Source organism: Prinia subflava, chromosome 1, assembly GCF_021018805.1.
Source record: "Prinia subflava isolate CZ2003 ecotype Zambia chromosome 1, Cam_Psub_1.2, whole genome shotgun sequence".
NCBI lineage: Eukaryota > Metazoa > Chordata > Aves > Passeriformes > Cisticolidae > Prinia > Prinia subflava.
In genome coordinates, this window is record NC_086247.1 from 136712326 (window position 1) to 136733615 (window position 21290).

General features: G+C 42.1%; 1 protein-coding gene across 14 annotated transcripts in view; it reads left to right on the plus strand.

The window, feature by feature from the left end:
• KIAA1217 (KIAA1217 ortholog) overlaps positions 1 to 21290 on the plus strand; it is a 333490-nt gene that overhangs the window by 289354 nt on the left and 22846 nt on the right. For 12 of the 14 annotated variants that reach the window (XR_010082495.1, XM_063413849.1, XM_063413878.1 and 9 more), the window contains 4 exons: positions 4426 to 4530; positions 4954 to 5003; positions 12243 to 12403; positions 18728 to 18903. Coding sequence is in view for 13 of the 14 variants with exons in the window: in XM_063413849.1 (XP_063269919.1) it covers positions 4426 to 4530; positions 4954 to 5003; positions 12243 to 12403; positions 18728 to 18903 (492 nt within the window). In the remaining variant the exon portion in view is untranslated. The remainder of the gene's footprint in view (positions 1 to 4425; positions 4531 to 4953; positions 5004 to 12242; positions 12404 to 18727; positions 18904 to 21290) is intronic. The other 2 variants (XM_063413933.1, XM_063413864.1) reach the window with 1 other exon arrangement.

A 21290-nucleotide genomic window follows, 5' to 3' on the forward strand; every position in this document is an offset into this window, starting at 1 on the left:
AAGAATTTTCAAATAGTGTTAACACCTGCTGTGCTTCAGAGCTTCATTTTCCCTTTTAGCTTCAAGATGTAGAAGGTTTGAGTTTAATCTTCTCCTTAGAGGACTGAAATATTCATCTATGTGAATCTTTCTGTGGGAAGAAGGTGGAATACAGAATTCTGCTGATCTTTGGTTCCCACCCTTCCAGGAGCCCCACTCATCTGTTTTGCGAGAATTTGTGATAAAGTCTAAGACACCTTCACTTGATCCTAGGAAAGCCATTGGGAAAGACAGCCTACTCCTGTTTCCTTTCTTTTCCCAGTGAGATAAAAAAATGGTAATGAAATGTTTCTATCATAGGGTAATACAGAAAGAAATGTGTATTTCTCTGTCTCTGACCCCCTTTTCATTACTTCATCTGGAGCTTAACTATAAAATAAGAAGTCACTGAAATTTTTTTTCTCCGGGAAGGTGTGCCAGTTAGTTCATGGTGCAGATTTGGTGTTTGAGTTTGTCTGTTGTGGGTGATGTGCTGCACAGCCTGGGGTTGGACAGGAACGTGAATGAACAGTTCCTCAGACCAGTTTTACTCTGCCTGTGTACCACATATCTTCTCAGTGATGTGAATGTTAAAGATCTCCCCAGGAAAGGGAAGTAACATGCGAGTAACATGTCATGCTTAAATAGCATTGCTGTGACAATAGTGGATACCAAGTCAGCAATATGCTATACACCTTCTTGGAATTACTTCCACTTAAATGCAATAGAGGGAGTAACATGAAAGATCAGTGAAGCTGAAAGGAAGAAATCTGGTGATGAAATCTGACGTGTCAGTGCATGGTCCCCAGAGAAGCAAGGGCTTGCTTTGGTTCTGCTGAATTTAGGGAGCGAGATGCTAAGGCAGGGCCACAGTTCCTGGACCCAGCCAGAGCCAGAGCTGTGGGTCAGACTGCTGGGGAGAAGAGGGCTGGTACGTGGCCTGTCCCTGCCTTCCTGGCAAAGGTCTGTGAGAAGCCAAAGCCAAGTCTGACAGCGCTCTGCTGGGTGTAGCTTCTGACCTTGCCCCCTCCTTTCCTCCCCCACCATGCTGCCACCTCTGACTCTCCCAGCATTCACAGGAAAACAATGTGAAACAATGCCTTTCTGTGCTCAGGCTGATAAAATAGCCATTTCTTTCCCAACTGCTGTAAAAGGGACCCTCCCTGCCCTTCCTGGGTGGTGGAGAGATGCAGCTTTATCTGGGAAATTAATCTGGGAGCAGAGACGGATTGGCTCTTCTCGGGCTACCACCCTTCTGGTGACAGCAAGCAGAGGCACCACTTGGTTCTGTTCTGCCTGGCCCTCGGTCCTAGTGCTCCACATTCCGGCCTGCCCTGTGTCACTGGAGTGCCAGCCTGTCCTGTGCCCTGGGAACCTTGAGATTTCCCATGTCACTGGAGTGCCAGCCTGTCCTGTGCCCTGGGAGCCTTGGGCTTTCCCATGTCACTGGAGTGCCAGCCTGTCCTGTGCCCTGGAAACCTTGAGATTTCCCATGTCACTGGAGTGCCAGCCTGTCCTGTGCCTGGGAGCCTTGGGCTTTCCCATGTCACTGGAGTGCCAGCCTGTCCCGTGCCATGGAAACCTTGGGCTTTCCCGTGTCACTGGAGTGCCAGCCTGTCCTGTGCCTGGGAGCTTTGGGCTTTCCCATGTCACTGGAGTGCCAGCCTGTCCTGTGCCCTGGGAACCTTGGGCTTTCCCGTGTCACTGGAGTGCCAGCCTGTCCTGTGCCTGGGAGCCTTGGTCTGCCCATGCGTGGGGCTCTGGCCTGCCCTGTGCAGGCAGAGCTGCTGGGACAGGCTGTTCCCACCTTCCCTCCCCACAGCAGCGAGCACAGCGAGGGGGAGAAAACACAGTGCTGAGAACCAAAAATGCACAATTTTTGTCATGGCAATGCTGGCATCGCTGATAGACCTTGGCCTGGCACAGCCTGAGGAAAGCATTTTTTTCTCCCTCCTGGATCACAGGCTGCTCCAGCCCTTCACAAGGAAGTTGGAGGCAGAGGGGTCCACTACAGATCCTGTCCCTGCTCCTCTGGGGCCTTGTGGTCACAAAACTGGGCCACCTGCCCTCCAGCCACATCAGCCCAGGTTACAGCCCCACCACCAGGCAGTCTGCATCCTCCCTGCCTGTGCTGGAATGTGCTGCCTCCCACCACTTTCAGTCCGACCACTTCCAAAATTCAGGTTGTTTTATTTAATGCCTAAAAGGCACCTCCTTTCAGACACCTGCTTTTGAAATATTTGATGCTAATGGCCATAACAAGTCTGGGTATTACAGTGAAACACTTACAGGAAAAATCTGCCTGGTTTCTAAGAGAGTAACTCCAGAGCACATGTAGATTCTTTACATTCTTAATGCTTTTACCATATGAAAAATAATGTGTTCTGTGCAATTGATTCCAGTATTTCATTCGTTTTTCATCATCTCCTATCTTGGAACATCCCTCTCCCTCTTAACAACATACTTTCCTAGATTTCATGGCAAAGGACAAGATCAGCTCTGTGTTGCCATAATATCTTTTGAAGCAGAAAATTGTTTCCACATTATCTAATGTGGGATGAAAAAAACATCATATTTATGGATTGGTAAAACAGATAGACTTCCAGTTGAGTGTAGTTCCAGGAAGATTTTGTGATGATTATCTGGGAAAAAAAATGTTTTCATTATTAAGTGTCAAAAATGCTGCATTAAAGTTTGTTAGAGTATATTTATCCCTGGGTTTTAGTACTTGTTTTTGTTCCAAAGGTTACTGTAGCCTGCACCAGTTTCTTATTTTAAAACTTGTAATAGTGGAAATTCCATAACGTATTTCTTGGTTTGAAATGAATTAAGTCAGATTCACTAGTCTTCTCATCACCCTTCAAAATACCTTTCAACATGAAGACAGAAAAGTAAAATATGTGCATTGCATTAAATTGCAGTAAGAGCACGTCTGCTGGCTAGGGACTGACTGAGCATTCTCTTCTTCCCTGCTTGTGTCTGTTAGTATCTCATTACTTGTTTTGCTGCCCTGTTTGCTCAACCTCTGGGTGTCTCTGAGTCTCTCCTGGTAGTGGTATCTGTGTGCTATCCCAGGAAACCTCATTCTTTTCCCGAATATGAATGAAACAATTAGCCTGGGTAATCCATCTGGCTGCAAGCAGGGCTGGTTACTTGCTTTTTATCATGTCAGCTTGCTTTGGGCTGCTATTGATACCTACAATTGAGTTTATATGACTCTTATTGATGGATGCTATTGTTCTGGCCACCAAACAGCACCTGCAGCTGGGGTGGCCAGAGTTTGGCTGCTCCCACATGCACAGGATGCTGCAGTGGTGATGGAGGGGCCCTGCAGCATGTGAGTCCGTGTCTGAGTTTGTCTGTCCTGTCTTCTCTCATCAGTCCCTGCTGCTGGGCTTAACCGCTTGCTTTTTGAGAAGTTTCCTTCCCAGTCATCTTCCAAAACCACAGCCTGCTGTTAGAATTTCCTTCTGCATGTCTCCCCACACACTAAACTGCTGTAATAGAGGGATGCCTTTTCAGAAGGTCTCACACTGATGTGTGTCTGTGTTGTGGTGTGTCGCTGACATCCTGGCATGTCTAAGTAGGCACCTGTGTGAGCAAAAGGCTGGTTTGGAGCTGACTGAGGAAGTCCCCTGGTACCTGACTAGTGTATGCATTTATGCAAACAGATGAACACACAAATGTCAGCTTCACAACCAAAAAAATTGTTCTTGTTTAGTGACCTTTGGGTCCTATGGAAAATGTTAGTTATACTTATTGTAGTTCTAAATCTCTTTTCTTCTACTTTTTGGGAATTTCTTGGGATATGTGCATGAAAGAAAATCTTTCTTTTGCATTTGGTGTCCTGTGCCTCTCTGTCACATTTCTGTCTTTTCAAAGCAGACAGTTGTGATGTCAGGTGCAAAGGATTTGGAATGGAAAGTATTCAGCTTGGGCAGATTAAATACTTCCCAGACAAAAATCCCGGGTCTGGGAAAAGTAAAAATAGTAACAAAAAGTGTAAAGTCTTCAATCCTGAAACCTTAAGTACAGACAAAACGATTGGCCCAGTGTAGGTAAAAGAGAAAATTCATGTAATGCTGAAAAAGATTTTTTCACAAGTTCCAAGAGGCATTAACAAATTGTTTTAGGTGCCTGTCTTGTGAGATCATCAGAAGTTTATAACTTGGTTGTTTTGTTCTTTTTAATTAAGCAGATTTTTTTTAAATTGTCTGTTACAATGCAAAAAGCTGTCCAAACTGAGATGTGGTAAGCTGCTGCAATAAGGTATATGCAAACTGGTACCCAAGCACCTTTGCACAAACTCTGTAGTGTGTGTCCAATCCTGTGGTAATCATTCACCTAGAAAAACAAGTCTGAAAGCAAATATATCTGGCTTTAACAAACGGTTCTCTTGTCTTACAGAGAGAGGATACAAGCCATGGAGAAACAGATTGCCAGTTTAACTGGTCTTGTTCAGTCTGCGCTTTTTAAAGGGCCAAATACAAGTAATAGCAAAGATTCTTCTAGGTAAAAACAGAATTCATCTGTAATGATTTTAGTAATCAATCAACAAAAATATATTTGAATGTAATAGTAAAAAAAAATCCTGAATGCTCAATCATTTTTAAGTTTCTTTATCATCTCCATGAGAATGCTAGGCAGAGAGGGAATATGCCAAATGATAGATGGCTATTAACTGCATTACTCTTTGTGATAAAAAGAATTAATGTAGCTACATCTCTGTGCTTTCCACTGCTTATAGTCCATTCCTTGCTTAACTTGTACTAAAAGCTGATTTAAAAAAAAAATTATTGATGACTGACAAATTACTGGTGATTTAAATTTAAAAAATATATGTTAGACAAGGCCATTTAATTTGTTGAATATAAACTTCACTACTGTTTTAATACTTAGTACACTAAAATTACAATTTTTCTTGTTATTTCTTAGTGAGAAGATGATGAAAACTGTGTCCAGCAAGAGCAGCACTGACACTGCAGGTAAGATAATTCACTTTTAATTTACAACTTATTCAGATATATGAATAGTTGTAACATTAGAAACATCTCAGCTTATGGAAATGTCAAATTTACCTAAATTTCCATGGCTCTACTCTCAGAACTGAAGTTTAAGTGCAGGATATGGGAGCTGATCACATCTTTGAGAGAGGAATTTTTGAGAGGGTGAGATGGCATTTGGAATGAATTTCACACCTGTGCTGAATGGTTTAAGTGATATGCAGAGTCTCTACATCTGGTGAATTTTCCAGTGATTCATCTTGTCTGTAGGGTGTCTGTCTATCTGTCATTAACCCTAGATGTGTCCAGATTGCTATAGAAGACTAAATATTTAATTGTTTTTCTTGTCACCTGAACTTTTTCTGAGGTCTGTCTGTCACTAGGACACCGTGGATGTAATGACACCAAGGAATTTTGCAGTCAGCAAGACAGCACTTTCCCTAATTAAGCCACATTGATCTGTTACTAATTATTAGCATGCACTGTACTGAGCAAGCACCAGTTATGAATTCAGTCTTGTTTTAGCATCCCACCTGGAGAGCTGTTAAGTGTGAAAAGACTGAATCAAGACTGCTGTGAAAGAAGATCTCCATGTGGTTGAAGCTCTTTGTGTATGGGCTGCTGCTGGAGCAGTCTGCAGGGTATTCCTGTGCTCATATGCCTCCTCTTCACCTTTGGCATGCACTGAATGCAAATACAGCAGTTCCCTGCTTCCTGGTAGTGCTGTTCCCACAGGGAGATCTCTGCTCTGGCAGGTAGTAAACCACACACATTTATTAGCAAACCTGTTATGTTCCTAACTAGCCTTTCTGTTGGAGCTGTTAGCTCACGTTCAGAATTCCTGTTTGTCTGGAATTGCACTGTGTCCTCCTAATTGGCAGAAACCAAACTAGACCTGGAAACTATCAACCACATGGAAGAGAGAAAGAGCTGAAGTCCTGGTACTGAAGCTTTGCACCCAAGCCACTCTCTGGTGCTGTTCCAACTCTTCCCTTCCTGTTGGCCTCTGGATGGGGAGAGGAATACTTCAAGCTTTGAAGAAATAAGGTGTAATTTTTCAGTTTCAGACAATATGATGAAAAGTCTGTCATTATTCAAAACAGCTGCAAAATGGTCTGAAGATTTTTCCCTATTGCAGTGTCATTGCAGACTGAGAATTTATGGCATTTCCCACTTGCACAGGCCTCACCTCATATAAAGCACTTATGGAACCCTCACAACCAGCACATACAGTGCCTTGTGTTCCTCTTTGTAGTGCACTGTGAACAGCAGCCTCTCTCCTTTCCCTGTAATGGTGCCAGTTCAGAAAAGTACTTGGTGGGAGGCACTAAGCTGGAGGACCTGATCTGAGTGGGCCCTGCTTTGGGTGGGAGTTTGGACCTCCAGAAGTCCCTTGAAACCTGAATTATTTAGTGATTTGTGTGTACGTGTGTAAATGTACACTCACTTAGATCAGAAATGGAATAATATTAATTGGAAAAACAACCTTACATAAAGCAAAAGCAGGGATTCCCTGGAAAGTCATGCCCAGCTCACCACAACAGCGTGGTTCATCTGACCAGCAGCCATTTGCTGGCACTGTTGCTCCCAAATACTCCTTGCTCACTACCTTATATGACTGACATGTCCCTGAAATGACAACATTACATCTACCAGCTACATGTGCAAGCATGCTGGGGGAGATGGAACGTGGGGACTTAATGTACTGTCAAAGGCCAGATCGTCATCTGTCATGTACTGACACAGACATGGGCTTTGTTGCATGGCCATGTGCCTATCCAGCATATGAGTAGGGATTCCAGAGTTCAGCTTGTGCTATAGATGCCTTTTCATCACTTGGGAGAAGGGGATGGGGCAGTGGGAACAGCCAGCAGTCTGCAAGGATCCCTAGCCGTGCTATAAAGTATAGTTGTAACTCCAGCACCTGCATCCCTAGATCCTGTCCTTCCAACATAACTCAGCCACAAAATTAAATTGTGGCAGCTAAGGAAAACAAGGAGTAATGACCCCAGTGTACTACAGTATTGTAACCCACAATGGCTATTACTGAAGACTGCTGTATAAGAGAATAGTCTTTTATAATAGAATATTTTCCCACTTTTGTGGCTGAAATTGCTCAGGACATGGTCCAGTAAGTCAGTGCAGTTCGGCTTACTTGAAAATTAGACAATCTGCCAGAATATACTGCAGAATGTTTCTACTTTTTGTAAACATGCTTGGGTTCAAACATGCCAGCAGGAGCTAGACACACTTCTCCGGCTGCTGTTTTGTTCTTCAGTTCCCCCCAATCTTTATTAAGTATAGCCATTTACACTTCTCTCACTTTACAATTCCACGTGACAACTGTGCTCTGAGATACCAGTTTTAGCAATTTCAAAGACAAAGTGGTATAAAATGTTGATTGAACAGTCCTTTCTAGAACTCTGATAAGCAAAAATGTGAATTGCTTCCCATTCTAGAAAATAAAACATCTGTGCAAGATAAAATTGCCTCATCAATGTTGAACCAACATTGTATTTTGTAGTATGTGTTCCAATGATAGGAGACAAAAAATAGAGAACTACATCCCTTGGGATGGGAAAGAACCCAAAATTTCTAAACCCTAGATAACAATATAGCTAGATTGTGTTTGGTGTGTCATATGAAACAAATTGTTGTATTTAACTTGCTTTTGCTTTGCCAGTCTGTAGAAGCCAGTGGCTTGTTTGGCCCTTTATTAAGGACTCTGAAGAAACCCAGCTTTTACACTGAGGAAGATGAGTCTGTAATGACAATGCTTCTCTGCATTTCTTATCTTTTATTGCTTTAGGCTCAGTCCTTTCATGGGGGATGGGTTCAAAGAGCAGTAACCCTCCACAAACTGGCTGTCTCTTCTGCTAATGTTAGGAGAAAGCCCATGACTAAATCTATTTTATAAAGATCTCCAGTTCCTGAAACATGGATGGCATCAAGGAACTCTTCACTTAAAAAAAAACCCCATGTGATTCTAAAACCAAACCATGCTAGTAAGAGCCACCATGAGATTACTAACAAATACCCTGAGAAATACTTAACATACTCTCTTTTCTGTCATATTTTTGTTCATCAACTGGAGATGGATCGATAAGACTAAATCTTGGATTAATTTATTAAATTGGGATCAGTTGTTTCATGGATTACCAAAAAAAGCAATAGCTTTCTGCTAGTTGCTGCCTTGTTAGAAGAGGAAGGAAGACATTTCAGTATTCCAAGAGAAGGGGATCAGGGAGTTCAATACTCTGCACTAACACCACCAATACAAAACAAGAGGAAGATGGCAGCAGGGAGAAGTATTACAAACATAGGGCTCAAATTTGATTCCTCATTCTCTGTGAACTGTCTTGTCATCTGTGCATATCTGTGTGCTCTTGTCACATGCATGACTCTTGCTGTGATGACCTGTGAATTAAATCATTGTCCATATCTGCTTGCTTATCTCAGATTCAAAGACAGATTATACTAATCTTAGAACTCTGTCAGCATTTGCAGCCAAAATATGATCCTGAATTCATTTTTGATCAATGAGGTGAAGTTGCACACTAATGTATATATAGAATATTTTAATATTTTGAGCGTGATTTATTGCCATCTAGTAACTGTCACATCTGCCCAAATAATGCTTGAGAATATTGTGTCTCTTTAGTAAGGTTAGTAATTTGTGAAAAACATTGGAGCGTGTCTTCTGATGGCCTTTTGTCCCAACATACCTCAGAATCAAATCTCAGCATTTTAGAAAAAAACAAACAAACAAACAAAAACAAACATAAAACGTAAGGAGGCAGTGTCTATGCAACCATATCAAAGGTCAGGTGTCAGGGAGTAGAAGTCGTGTTCCTTATCCCCTGAGCACACAGCAAACCTTTCCTCTCTCTGCACTTCAATTCTCTTTGTACTCTAAAATGGCAGCGTAGTTCATTAGCTTTTGTCAAAAGTTAACATTTTTGTTTGTCCAAAGTATTAGGAAATTATGGTGAGAGGTTGAATTTCCCTTACCTACCTCAAGAAGGGGGTTATTTAAAAACCCAAGAGTCAATGCTGCTTCTTTCCCTTCAGTCCATCTGGCCTCACATCTAATCACAAAGCTACAGCCTGGGATAATTTCCAAAAGTGAGCTACACTCCCTAGGTGAAGCAGCCCCTCATTCAGCTGCCCTTTTATTCTTTCTTGATGAAAATATGAATACCTGAGAAATCAGCTGTGGATCATTATTGCTCACTCAGTGTGTTGTTTCACCCCCTGGAGTCAGCAGTCCCACTGCAGGTTTCCAGGCTCTGAGCACACTCTGCACAGGGACTCTGCAGCAGCCAAGAGCATCCAATGGCACAAAGAGGTGGCTGAGGCAGCAGCGGAGGAGGAGAGCTGCTTTGTAGGGAGCTGGAGACGTTTATTGCTTACAGAAGCAGATCACAGTCCATCTACACCAAAAGGAAAGCAGGCACCCCTTCCTGAGAAAATATGTGAATTGACTGGGGTCCAGCATGGGGGGAGGGACTGGTGGGGTCTGATTCATGCCTTGGCTGCCTCATCACAGGGTCAGGGGCTGAGGTTTTGGAGCTTTTGCTTGAGGCAAAGAACAGCAGAAAGGTAGGTGTGCTTTCAAAAATAGTCCAGATTTGTGGCAAGGGATCAGATCTCTTGGAGGCTTATCCACATTTTTCAGACTCTCTGGTGGTTTCTGTCTGTAAGGTTTATGAACTAAATACCATTCTCTAAAAAAAAAGGGCAAAAAATAGTGCATGTGGGAGGGAAAGAGATGCTTGACTGTAGGAGAAACTGCAGTGTACATCTAGACAGATAAGTATTAGCATACATTAGACTGAAGCATGGAGTGGGTTCATAATGGCAGTGAACAAGGACTGTTTATTTCTTGAGTGTTGCTTTCTGTTAAGGAGCTCTTTGAAAGTCAAGAGAGCATTGAATCATACTGGAGTATAGCAAAAATGTGCAGCAGCTTGCTGAGCAGTGTAATGACGAGTGCTATTGTTGAAGCACCAAGCAGGTCTGGCTGGAGCACATTGAGGGGAGGTGTAGCATTACAACAGCCTGCACCAAGCTAGAACAGCTTTTTGTGTGAGCACGTCTCCGTGCGTGCCATACTGTATGTAGCATGGGTCCAGCCAGAGGGGCCTGTGCTTTTACTGAGCAGAATTGCAAGTGAAGGTAAAGTAACAAACATGATTCTTAAAAAACTTTTTTTTTTTCTAATAAAAATAGGCCGGTGTAATTTCCATCCTTTAAGAATGCTTCCCCCAGATGAATTTTGCAAAAGCTGTATTTGAGGTATCCACACCTGTTGGAAAAGGAAAAACAGTGTGTTATTATGCTGAGCTGTACTTACTCTGGCACATTTGGAGGAATGGTTGGAAAGACTATGAGGAGTGAGAGCTTGGGAGAGAACTTCCCACTCTGGGATTCATACTCATTCCAGCTAGATGTGTCATGCACTTCAGTGCACTGAAAATTTGCCTTCGGTAGGCAAAGCACACAACACTGGTTTTTGTTTGATTTCATTGAACATGATAGAATGTGTGCATGTGGGAACAACAAAATCCCTGTGCAGATCCATTGATGAGCTATTTTCTGTTTTCTCAGGTTTCTTTTTTTAATCATAGAGAAGGAAGAAACTGAAGTAGGGAATGACCTAATCATAGAATAGAATCATGGAATTATTTAGGTTGGAAAAGACTCTCCAAATCATCCAGTCGAACCATTAGCCTAACACTGCCAAGTTTACCACCAAGCCAGGTCCCTAAGCAGCAGATCTACACATCTTTTAAATACCTTCAGGGACAGTGACTCAACCACTTCCCTGGGCAGCCTCTTCCAGTGCTTGATGACCCTTTTGGTGAAGAAATTTTTCCTAATAGTAAATCTCTCTGGGTGTAACTTCAGGCCATTTCTTTTTGTCCTATCATTTGTTACCTGGGAGAAGAGACCAATTCCCACCTCCTTCCAACCCCCTTTCAGGCAGCTGTAGAAAGCAATAAGGACCTTGAGACTCCTTTTTTCCAGACTGAACACCCCCAGCTTCCTCAGCTGTTCCTCATCAGATTTGTGCTCCAGACCCTTCACCAGTTTGTTGTTCTTCTCTGGACAACATTTCAATGTTCTTCTTGTGGTGAGGGGCTGTTAACCCAGTAGTTCAGGGTGCAGGAGCCATCTGACCCATTTGAGATCAAGGAATAAGGTGAATTTGGCAGTGTGATGAGAAGAGTTTGTAGGACTACATAGTACTGGACCTGAAAATTTAGTTTGTTTTACTGACTGTCTGTCACTTTGTCTGCTGGGGGAGGGGCGGGGGAAGGGACACATTGGAAAAGAAATTTGAAAAGTAGCGTACAGGTGTGTGAGTGCAAATTGCAAGAAGGAGCTCACATTTCTATTAGCTGATGAGCTGGAATTTGCTTGTTCTCTCTAAATAGAGCTTCTTCCCAGGTACTTGAGACTGAAAAGAACAAGCTTGGCATTGTTGCTGTGCAGAGGAACAGCATTCTTGAACAAAGAAAGTTTTGTGAGGACAACGATCATTATTTTCAGAGTGTGGCTTGGCTCATTTCCTTGTGTCATGCCGTATTCCTTTCTGACAGACTAAAAGAGAGTGGGTTGATGCAACATGGCTGGAGAGCCTGTGCCACACCACCATTTCATTTTCTCTGGTTTTATAGGGTTGCTGCTGGAGACATCTGCTAGAAATAATGCAATTGTCCTCTAAGCAGTGAAGCAAGATTCTCTATAGAAATCTTTTCAAATAATTGGCAGCTTGACTGAATCCCTTTTCTGTGATGGTTAATCAACAAATATGCAGTTCAGGAGTTCTGTGAATGAATTTGCATCAACTTGGTCTTAGACATCTCCTGGGAGGACAGTCCTGAAGTTACTCTCAGAAGAAATTTGATTTGTTGCTGTTCTGTGTGATCTGTGGTTATAACTCCCATCTCCACTATATGTGGTAGAAGGCAGTCCTGGGGCAATGCAGTGCTTGGGTAGAGCTGAGGTTCCAGCACAGATACACCCTGAGTCTGTGCAGGCTTCCCTCAAAATATACTGGATAAGGAGGTTCCAGTCCCCGTTAATAGTGAGGGTGGCATCCATCATTTGCTTTTTCTTATCCATGTAAAGTACCTGTGGATTCAGTGAGCAGAGGAAGGATCAGGTTTGCACCTTCTCTGCTGTGAGCTCAACCTGTACTGCTGTTTATTGCAGGTGCTGCCAACATATCTGGGGGGAAGAATGTATTGGCAAGTGTGGAGTCAGCTGTCATCCCTCACCCTGCTGGAGCCCCAGCAATGCAGGTCAGCCTGCACGGTATGAAACGCAATGTGTCGGATCTGCGGCTGCAGCTGCATCAGATGAAGCAGCTACAGGTATGATTACATCTGGATAATGCTGGGGGAAAAGGTGGGTTATCAGCAAATGCCTTTTTTTCCTCCCTCGCTTTCCCTCATTTTCTTTTAGCTTTTGTGTGAGTCTCAGTAGCAGAGTCCTAGCAAAGGGCAGACCCAAGTACTAGAGACACAAAAGCTTGCATAGTCCTCAAGGTGTGAGAATTAGCTCTGTTAAACTACTGATGCTCAGACAGTGAGAAAAAAAAATAATTTCTAGCCATGTTGGATGACTCTAGACATTAAAGCACTATCTATATGACAATAATATCAAGTCTGTGATTACAGTTTGGACCCTGCTATACTATGTGCTGTATAAACATGTCAGAAGAACCACGTTCTTGCTCCGTACTGTTTAGAGTTGAGACAGATTTTAAGTCCCTGAATAAACAACTTTGATGTCAGGAAACCCAAATGTAGCTGAGGATCAGTAGATATGCATTAAGCCAGAGTTTGAGTCCTGTATTTACAGAATCCAGAAAAATAGCCAACTTGAACAGTAAGAAGAAAAAGGTACTTCAAATGTTGCTGCAAAGGTTTATTGTGCCGTACTTACATTCAGGTTTTAACAATACCTTCCTAATACACCCCAGCACCTCAAAACCTGCAAGAAAGAATACAAGCAGTGAAGAGTTAACAAAAAGAGTATGTTGGCACGTGCAGTCATGCTGCAAATATAAATATATGGTATTCATCTCAGACACTGAAAATAAGCATATGCAGCTGTACAGGTCTTCAGCCCTTTGTTTAATTGGAAGCTGAAGAGCACTGTGTATTGTCTCAGAAGATGGAAAAGAAGGCAGAGCACTTTCTTGTAAGAAAAAGTGGACAGCAGGGGAAGCGTCAATACTCTGCCAGTCCTTCTTGCCCAGAAAGAGACATCACATTAGCTATTGTCGGGCTGCAGCTACTGGGTGATGGTACTGTGTCAGTCACGTTTGATTTCCTGATACATTTTACAAAAAAATAATGATAATACAAATCAGAATTCAGAGCATGTTTTACCTTCACTGCTTATCTAAAGGAAATTGAATTACAAAGCAGTCATAGAGCAAAGGAGCAGAAGGGTGAGGTAAACATCAGTATAGGAAAATGGGTCCAGCTGAAGGTCCTGTGACAACGTCCTGTGCTGTTTGCTGGGAATGCAAAGATGGCAAAAGGTGTTTGGAGCAAGGGTTGGGTCAGGTGACTTCTGCCTGTGATACAGCTCCCACATGTTTAAATTTGCAGTTTAGGATGAGTATGCTCCAATAGCAAATGTCCCTTTCCAAAGCTGTGCTGCCTAGGCGCCAGCCACCGTGTTCCCCGTCTAATTTTCAGACACTGACATGGGACCTCTGCCTGGCACATTATGTGTCAGTGCATATTGCTCCACATTTGTGCTGCAAACCACTGCAGCCCCTGTGTCCTTCTCCACACCGTGTGCCAAATGCAGCTCTTGGCAAATGCCTTGGGTCTGGCTCCCAGCTGTGCTCAGCATGTGGCCGGAAAGCGGCTGGAGGCTGCTCGGAGCCTGGAGTTCATCCTTCTCACAGGACTGCCCACCAAGGAGGTGGCATTTCCCCAGCTGAGCTTTGTCTCCATGGCCCTGCCCGCGGCAGAAGCCTTGCTTTTCATTAGACATAGCATTGTGGCACACAAGAGTGAAGAAATTTCTGCCATCTGCACTAATCAATCCTGCCAAGGAGGTCTTGAAAAAGGAAAAAGGACATATCCCAAGTGTGCTCATTAACTCTGGCTGGCTTCCCTTAATTCAGAAATTATAGCAAACTTGGTGCATTGGGCTAGTGAGAAATTGAGAAATTTTGATACTCAGTTGGAAGAACCTGTGGCTCAAGGGAAACTTTGGTATGTTACAAATAAATTCCATTTATGAGAGTTTCTGTCATGGCATTCCTGAATTATTTTGAAAAAGAGCTCACAGTTTGTAGGGCAGCAAGTGAAACAGGCAGTGTTTTAAACTGAAGAGTGTTGCAATATCACATTTTAAATGAAATATTTTGTGCTATGTTTTTTCAAAAATAATTATAAGTAAAAAAGTATTTTTCTGGTTTCCCAGATTGTTTTCATTTTATGTCTGACAGTGCTTCATATTTTTCAATTTCACTGTTTCTCCTGGGCTGGCAGTCAGTTTGTTCCTGTTCATGTGAATTTTATATAGTGACAGACTAGAAGAAACATTTCAAAAAAATTAAAAAGATGATTGCACAGGCACAAAATTTGGCAGGATAACTAAGAAACAGGAACAGGACATAAAACTATGTTTAATAATGTCTATTGTTTAATTTTCAATTGATGTTACCACCGTAAGTTCATACTAATTTTCTTAATAGAATCTGAAAAATACATGATAGAAAAGACCCATTCATTCATGTATCCTTTGTTTGTGCTGGCAAAATCTTTTTCAACCATATCCAGCAGCAATGGATCCAGATGTATTGATTCACACACCAGATAAACATATGTTACAAGATGCCAGCAAAAAGTTAAGACTCAGTCTGTGGTTGGATTTTGAACAGAGATTCTTAGCATACAGACATTTACCTCATGGCTGTTGCTGGGGGCTGTATACACTTCTTGCTACTACTCTTGCATGTTGGAAGTGCTCTGATTTTCAGAGACATTCAAGACAGACTAGTTTCATGGTGCTGTGGAGTTTTCCTCAATGCCAGAGATGGGCTGTAGCACGGCCTTTGTCCTGGATGGATTTGTTACTGATAGGAGTTGAGCCCATGATGACTTTAGTGGGGTTGTTCTCTGCTCCCAGAGAACTCTTAGTAGCAGGTTTGAACCAAGCCTTAGAGTACATAGTATATATCATTAGCTCATATGTACATTGGATTTTTTTTTGTCTACTCCTTCTTTTCGTTAATTGAACTCATTTTAAGGGAACACAGTTAGATATTATTAGTGTTCCCCATTAGGAACATGTATGCGTGCATGCTCTTCCTTCACTCAGTGCACTGTTTGCAGGGAAACGAGTGCTGCAGAAAGGACAGAAAATGTAATAACACACTGTCATAAATGGCATATGATACTCAGTCTCACAAGTGTAACATTGAATTAGAAATCAAATATATTTTGAGCTGCATTGTAGAACTGGAGGCACTAACTTTAATCAGTGTATGGTAACAAACTTCAAGAACTAGATACTTAGAGTCTACAGAGGTCCTGAGCTGCAGGCAGCCCCTGTTTGTGGCTGTGCACTCTGCTTCATGGGGAGGTGAGTGGCCCAGAAGCCTCCCCCAGAAGGGCCTGGGAGGCTCCACTGGACAGTCATGCTTGTCCCTTAATGAGGAGCAGGGTTGTGAACTAATAGTTGGTTTTTTAGTTACCTGTCTCACAGAAAATAATGGGTTCAAAGCGAACTGAACTAGTTATCAGATTATTCTTGAAGTGGGTGCCAGAGGCAGAGCTGGGGTACTTGTGTGAGAGCAGTGACAAATAATGGCTGGAGCACTGGATGAAGAAGAGAGACAGGGAAGGTATCTGGAGAGATTGGTGAGGCTGGAAGAGCCAAGAGTAAAGAATGTATAAGAGGATGCTAGAATTCTAAAAAAGCACATTTAATTTGTTTCTCTTGGATCGCTGCTTGCAGTTATAAGTTAAGGTAACTCTAATTGACAAGAAATTGCCATTTGGTGGTGACAGGAAAGCCCACATTGCTTTCCTTACTTTTGGGCACTTGCCTTTAGAACTTTGGTACTGTTTTAAGACAGACTCTTCAAGTATGAATATTTAAGATTGTTTATTTGGCTTGTTTTCAAGCAAGCTTATAGTGCAGGAGGTTCTGTTGTGTAGAACCAGAATAACTATGGCAGATCCATAAAATATCTTCTGCTAGAGATGATGGAGTAACTAACAGAGGTGGTCAGACAAGCAAGAGGGTGTGCACTTAGCCAGGGAGCCTCACATCTGATACTGCTGGCAGAAGAGAGGTAAGAATCAAGTTCAGTTCCAGAAGATGGAGGTAAATGTGATGGCCAGAGACTTCCCAGCCACAGCTCTCCCCCTGTGCTCCTGCTCTCCCTGCCTCATGCTGTCCTTTGGCTGCTGACTGACACAATTGCTCCCCTCCCACAGTTCTTTTGTCTCTATGAATCAATATGTAGATCTCCCTTCTCATCTTCTGTCCCTGTTCCCCAGGCATGAATAAACTCACATTTTCTGTAACTAGCCAATTATTGCATGAATTTTCATAGAAACAGCAAAAACATTTCTTTGATACCAAGATGAGTCATGTCCCAGACTTAAAGAGCTCACTGTAAACACTGAGGTTTGTGAGTCCTCCACATACAAGATTTTTTTAAATCTTGCTGTATTACATTTTTATTCCCTATCCTCACTATCAGAAATAGATGAGCTTTTATGACTGAAACATCCTGGTATTGTTCAAGCACTTCATAAATGGGGGTGACCGACGACAAACACCTTAGCTGTACACACCACCACAATAAATATAGGTCCTCCACATACGCCCATAATAGGAAAAAACATGTGCCTGCCATTTCATAACCTCACACACTCACACATACTCAGTTTTGCTATTAGTGGAAGTCCCTGTCACCAGCTGAGGAACATCAAGGACTTAAATTCTGGACACCTGAGACTTGAGTCTAACTCTGTTACTGACCTTCTCACTGACCTCGGATCAGTTGTTTCACAGATCCTAATTCGCTTCCATGTGTGAAATTTCCCCACTTTTTAAAGAGCTGAGAGTAAATTGTATAACTGAAGTGTTACTCGCTCACTCACTCATTTATTCATTCATTTAGGTTTCCCTGCTTGAAAATATGACACAGTGAAAAAGGTGTGTATCTCAGATAGTTGTGCTGGCCTTGCAGTAAGAGATTTTAATTTATCAAATCCAAACATTAATCCCATAATGGGGAAAATACACATACAAAATAAACATTATCTTCAAAATAATCCAGATATTATTTCTGTATTTCTGTGCTGTTGAAATGCTTTTCAGCTTCATTTTTTCAGTAACTGCTAACACTTCAGCTGAATTTGAGCTAACTCCTCACACACCCCTGCAGTGAGGTGTTACCCTCCCTCTCATTGCAGTTGTGTAGTTGGAGAAGAGAGTAAGAGAGTCAGGCACAGGAACTGAGGAGTTGTAAGTGAGGAACTGAGTTTGTTTCTCTCATGCCTATATTGGTTGGAAAGAATTCTCTCATCAAAGGCACTTTTTTCTGATTCTCATGAATTTTCCAGATAGATTTTAAAGAAGACTTACTACATTATACTGTGTTGTAGGTATCCCATTTTTGTGAGTCTTCCTATTAGGTTATGGGTTTATTTTGTGTGTTAAATGTGATTTGGTCATTCAGCCTGGATGTTTAGAAGACAGCTGACAGTTCAAGTGCTAGTTTTGAAAAGGGATTTTTTTCCCCAATTAACACAGGTGTTTTTTAAGATTGTACAGTATGAAATGGCTCCTGGGCTAACAGAGTTGTGTTCATGATGCCTGTATCCTAGAACTGTGACTAGGTGGAGTCCTGCTTATCTCTTTGAATCTTGTGATTTGCCTAACAGACATAAACAGGCTCGGTTTGTGTGTGCATGGCTCATAGCTGCTCCAGGGCTACCCACAGAAGAGTACAGCCCTGTTTGCCTTCTTACCATTGTTTTGTTCTGTGAGCTTACTATCAGCAAGATAATTAATGCTTGAGTTACTTAACATCAGGCTAAGACAAGAAAGAAGGTGTGACTTGCAGCTCTCAGAAAATTGCTGTTATTATGGGGGTTTTTTCTGGTAGGTAAAGGAGGTTTTATGTATTGCAGATGAGCTGTATGCCTGTATGAAATAACACCACATGTTACAGTCCTTCCTCTGCCACTTGAGAGACTGAAAATCCCCGTTCTGAAAACAGCAGGGCATTCCAGCCATGGCATGAATGTGTGGGATTATCCACTAGGCACGTATGGGCAGTGAGATGCATAAGCTTGTGAGATACATGGAAAGTGGAAGTCAAGCATCCAGCATTCTCATGAGGCGTAATTAATTCTTGATTCATGTTGAGCCAAGCAGAATAAAGGAACCACAATCCTTGCAGAAGTTATGCACTGAAGGTGATATACTGATGCCAACATCTTTTGTTTATCAGTTTGAAACTGGAGGTTATATGTATACATGGAATATTGTTTGTGGGTACAGCTAAAGAGGGAAAGAAGAAGGTAAAAACACTCACTCACTGTAGGGTGGTGTTTACCCCAACGTTCTGAGCTCTGCAATGTATTCTGTTGCCAGGGATGTCAGTCAAGCAGGAAAAATTGAAGTTGATTTCTTTTGTGCAACAGCTGCAGAACCAGGAGATGCTGAGGGCAATGGTGAAGAAAGCAGAGCTGGAAATCAATGGCAAAGTGATTGAAACAGTGAAGAGGCTCGAAGATCCTGTGCAGCGACAGCGCAACCTGGTGGAACAAGAAAGGCAGAAATACCTCAACGAGGAGGAAAAGATTGTAAAGAAGTTATGGTGGGTTGAGAAATCTCTTCAAATGTATTGCTTTTGCCTGTTTTTTTCTTCCATAAGTGGAAGCCTCTACCCCTGTTCTCAGGTAAACTGCATTTGTATGCTGTTTTAGCTACATTTCCTTGCTGTGTATCACACTGGCTGTAAAACCATGTCTGTGTTGTTCAGCTCACTGGTCCTGACTGGGAGTCCTTCTCTGCACAGCCCACTGGGTAAATCCCAGCAGTACCAAGAGTTTCGACCCCTTCAGGAATCCCTGTAAAGGGACAGATGACTGTAAGGACCATGCCCACTCCTATATTGTACCCTAGTTCTCCCCTTCAGCCTTATGTATTGTGCTTTAGGGAAGGAGGGAGGAAATTCCTTAAGAACAAAGGGATTCAAAGGAAGGTAATGAGTTTGGCTTTAAGTACGAAAATTAGATGTCAATAGTAAGTGCTTTGGCTTCTGCATGGGGAGAGGTAGGGGAAGCTCAGATAGAGGATTGAAGTTTACAGTCAGCAATGCCAGTCCTTGTCTAAAATGTACTCACTCTAAAATGAGATTTCCATCTGCTTAACTGTGTACCTTGTTTTGTTGTTATGTAAAGGTCCTTTGGAAGATTCTGGGGTTTTTCCCCAGAACTTTGGCCCACCAAGACTGGTAGGATCAAGTTGATTGGTTCAGTTCAGAGTCAGCAGGAGGCAAGATAAAGCTGAAATTAATGAACAGTTTAACTAATTCTAACACTCACATTTGTAAGGTGTTATATAACTAATTTTCTCATAGCTGCATTTATTTTGCACCTGAAGTGCACCTGAAGTGCACCTGAAGTATTATTTGCTCAATAATAGAGAAAAAAATTCTAGTCAGCTAGTCATTGGAAATTATGACTGAAGAGCCATAGAGTACAGTTCCTGACAGCTGAAGAGAGTAAATTCTTCCTGTTGATCAGTAAGTTGTCAGATTAATACTTTTTGTAATAAAAAGGTGCATCTGTAAAGAGAAGGTTGGATGTTGCTAAGGGAGAGTCCTGTGAAGAAAGGTTCAATGTGCAGTAATGGTTCATCCTAGTGTAATTAATCCTCTCAGCTGGTTTGTAGTCTTAAGTAATGACCTTCCTGCATGTTAGAGCATGTTAGAGGTGTGACCACTCTATATTGTAGGTTTTAAGCACTTTATAGAAGGGATTTATAGGCGCAGTATTTAAATTATAACCACATCCAATCTGTTCAATTGGATACGATCCATAGTAAGTTATAATTTATACTTTGTTAGGAAAAGTATCAGATGTTTTTTATAAAAATAACCATGCTCCATGAACGCAAAACTTCACTTAGCAATCTGGGGAGCTACTAGTAGCAGATACTTGGGAAAATATATCAGAAGAATCTCTTTCATTTGTTTTTGAATTTTTCATCTGTGAGTCAATCTCCAGACTCTTAAATAATGCACAGCAGAATATTCACCCTTGCCATGCTAGTCATTATGTTATAGGCACTCCCCCACTCCCTTTCCACTCCCTTTTACCTTCACTCATGCCTTTTCCAGCCTGAGAAGTCTTAGTCTTAGTCTTTGCTTAGTTAACCTTCTTCTACGAGCCTTTCTCTACGCTTCATCATCCTGTTGCCTTTCTCTTTGCCCTTTCTAACTCTGGTGTACAACTGTGAGCTGGGGATGGGGAGACAGGAGAGCCCTGCAGCGGCTTTGTTGGATGCAGGCACACCATGACCCCATGCATGGAGGGATCTCCCTGTCCTCATGTTCCACAGGAGCTTTACCTAAAACAGCCAACATCTCACAATGGATGATTATCACTTCTAAGTTCATCGCTGTATTTAAAACCTTAGGGTTTGGGGAGATTATTTGTTTTAGGTGGGGTTGGTTTTGGTTTTATTTCTCCTCTTCCCATGGGCACACTTTATTAGGAGTTAATTTAATCTTTGCTGTTTTCCTGGTCAGTTAGTATCTGATGGTCCATCCGCAATCCTCTGCAGCCACCTTGCATTTACATTTCCCTGAATAGTATAATAGCCTTTTGAGATTTTTTTTTGTTATATTATTCATCTTCTTTTCTGAATTATTTATAGTATGTTGAAAAGCACCAGCCCTGGCAGTGATCCCTGTGGAACCCACCAGCAAAGTACATTCACTGAGTTAGCTGTTCATTGATCCCTTATCTTTACTTCAGTGCTTTATCCATGAAAGAATTTCTTCTCATCCTATGACAACTTTGCATTCTTGAAAGCTTTTCCTCAGACACCTTGCTGGAAGCCTTTTGCACTATAGTTTGTCCCCAGGCGCCTGTTGTTTGCGGATTTGTGAGACTTACCCACATTTTACACAAACCATGTTAATTCCTACCTAACACAGCAAATTAATCCATTGTTCATCGATTCTTTATTGTTTAT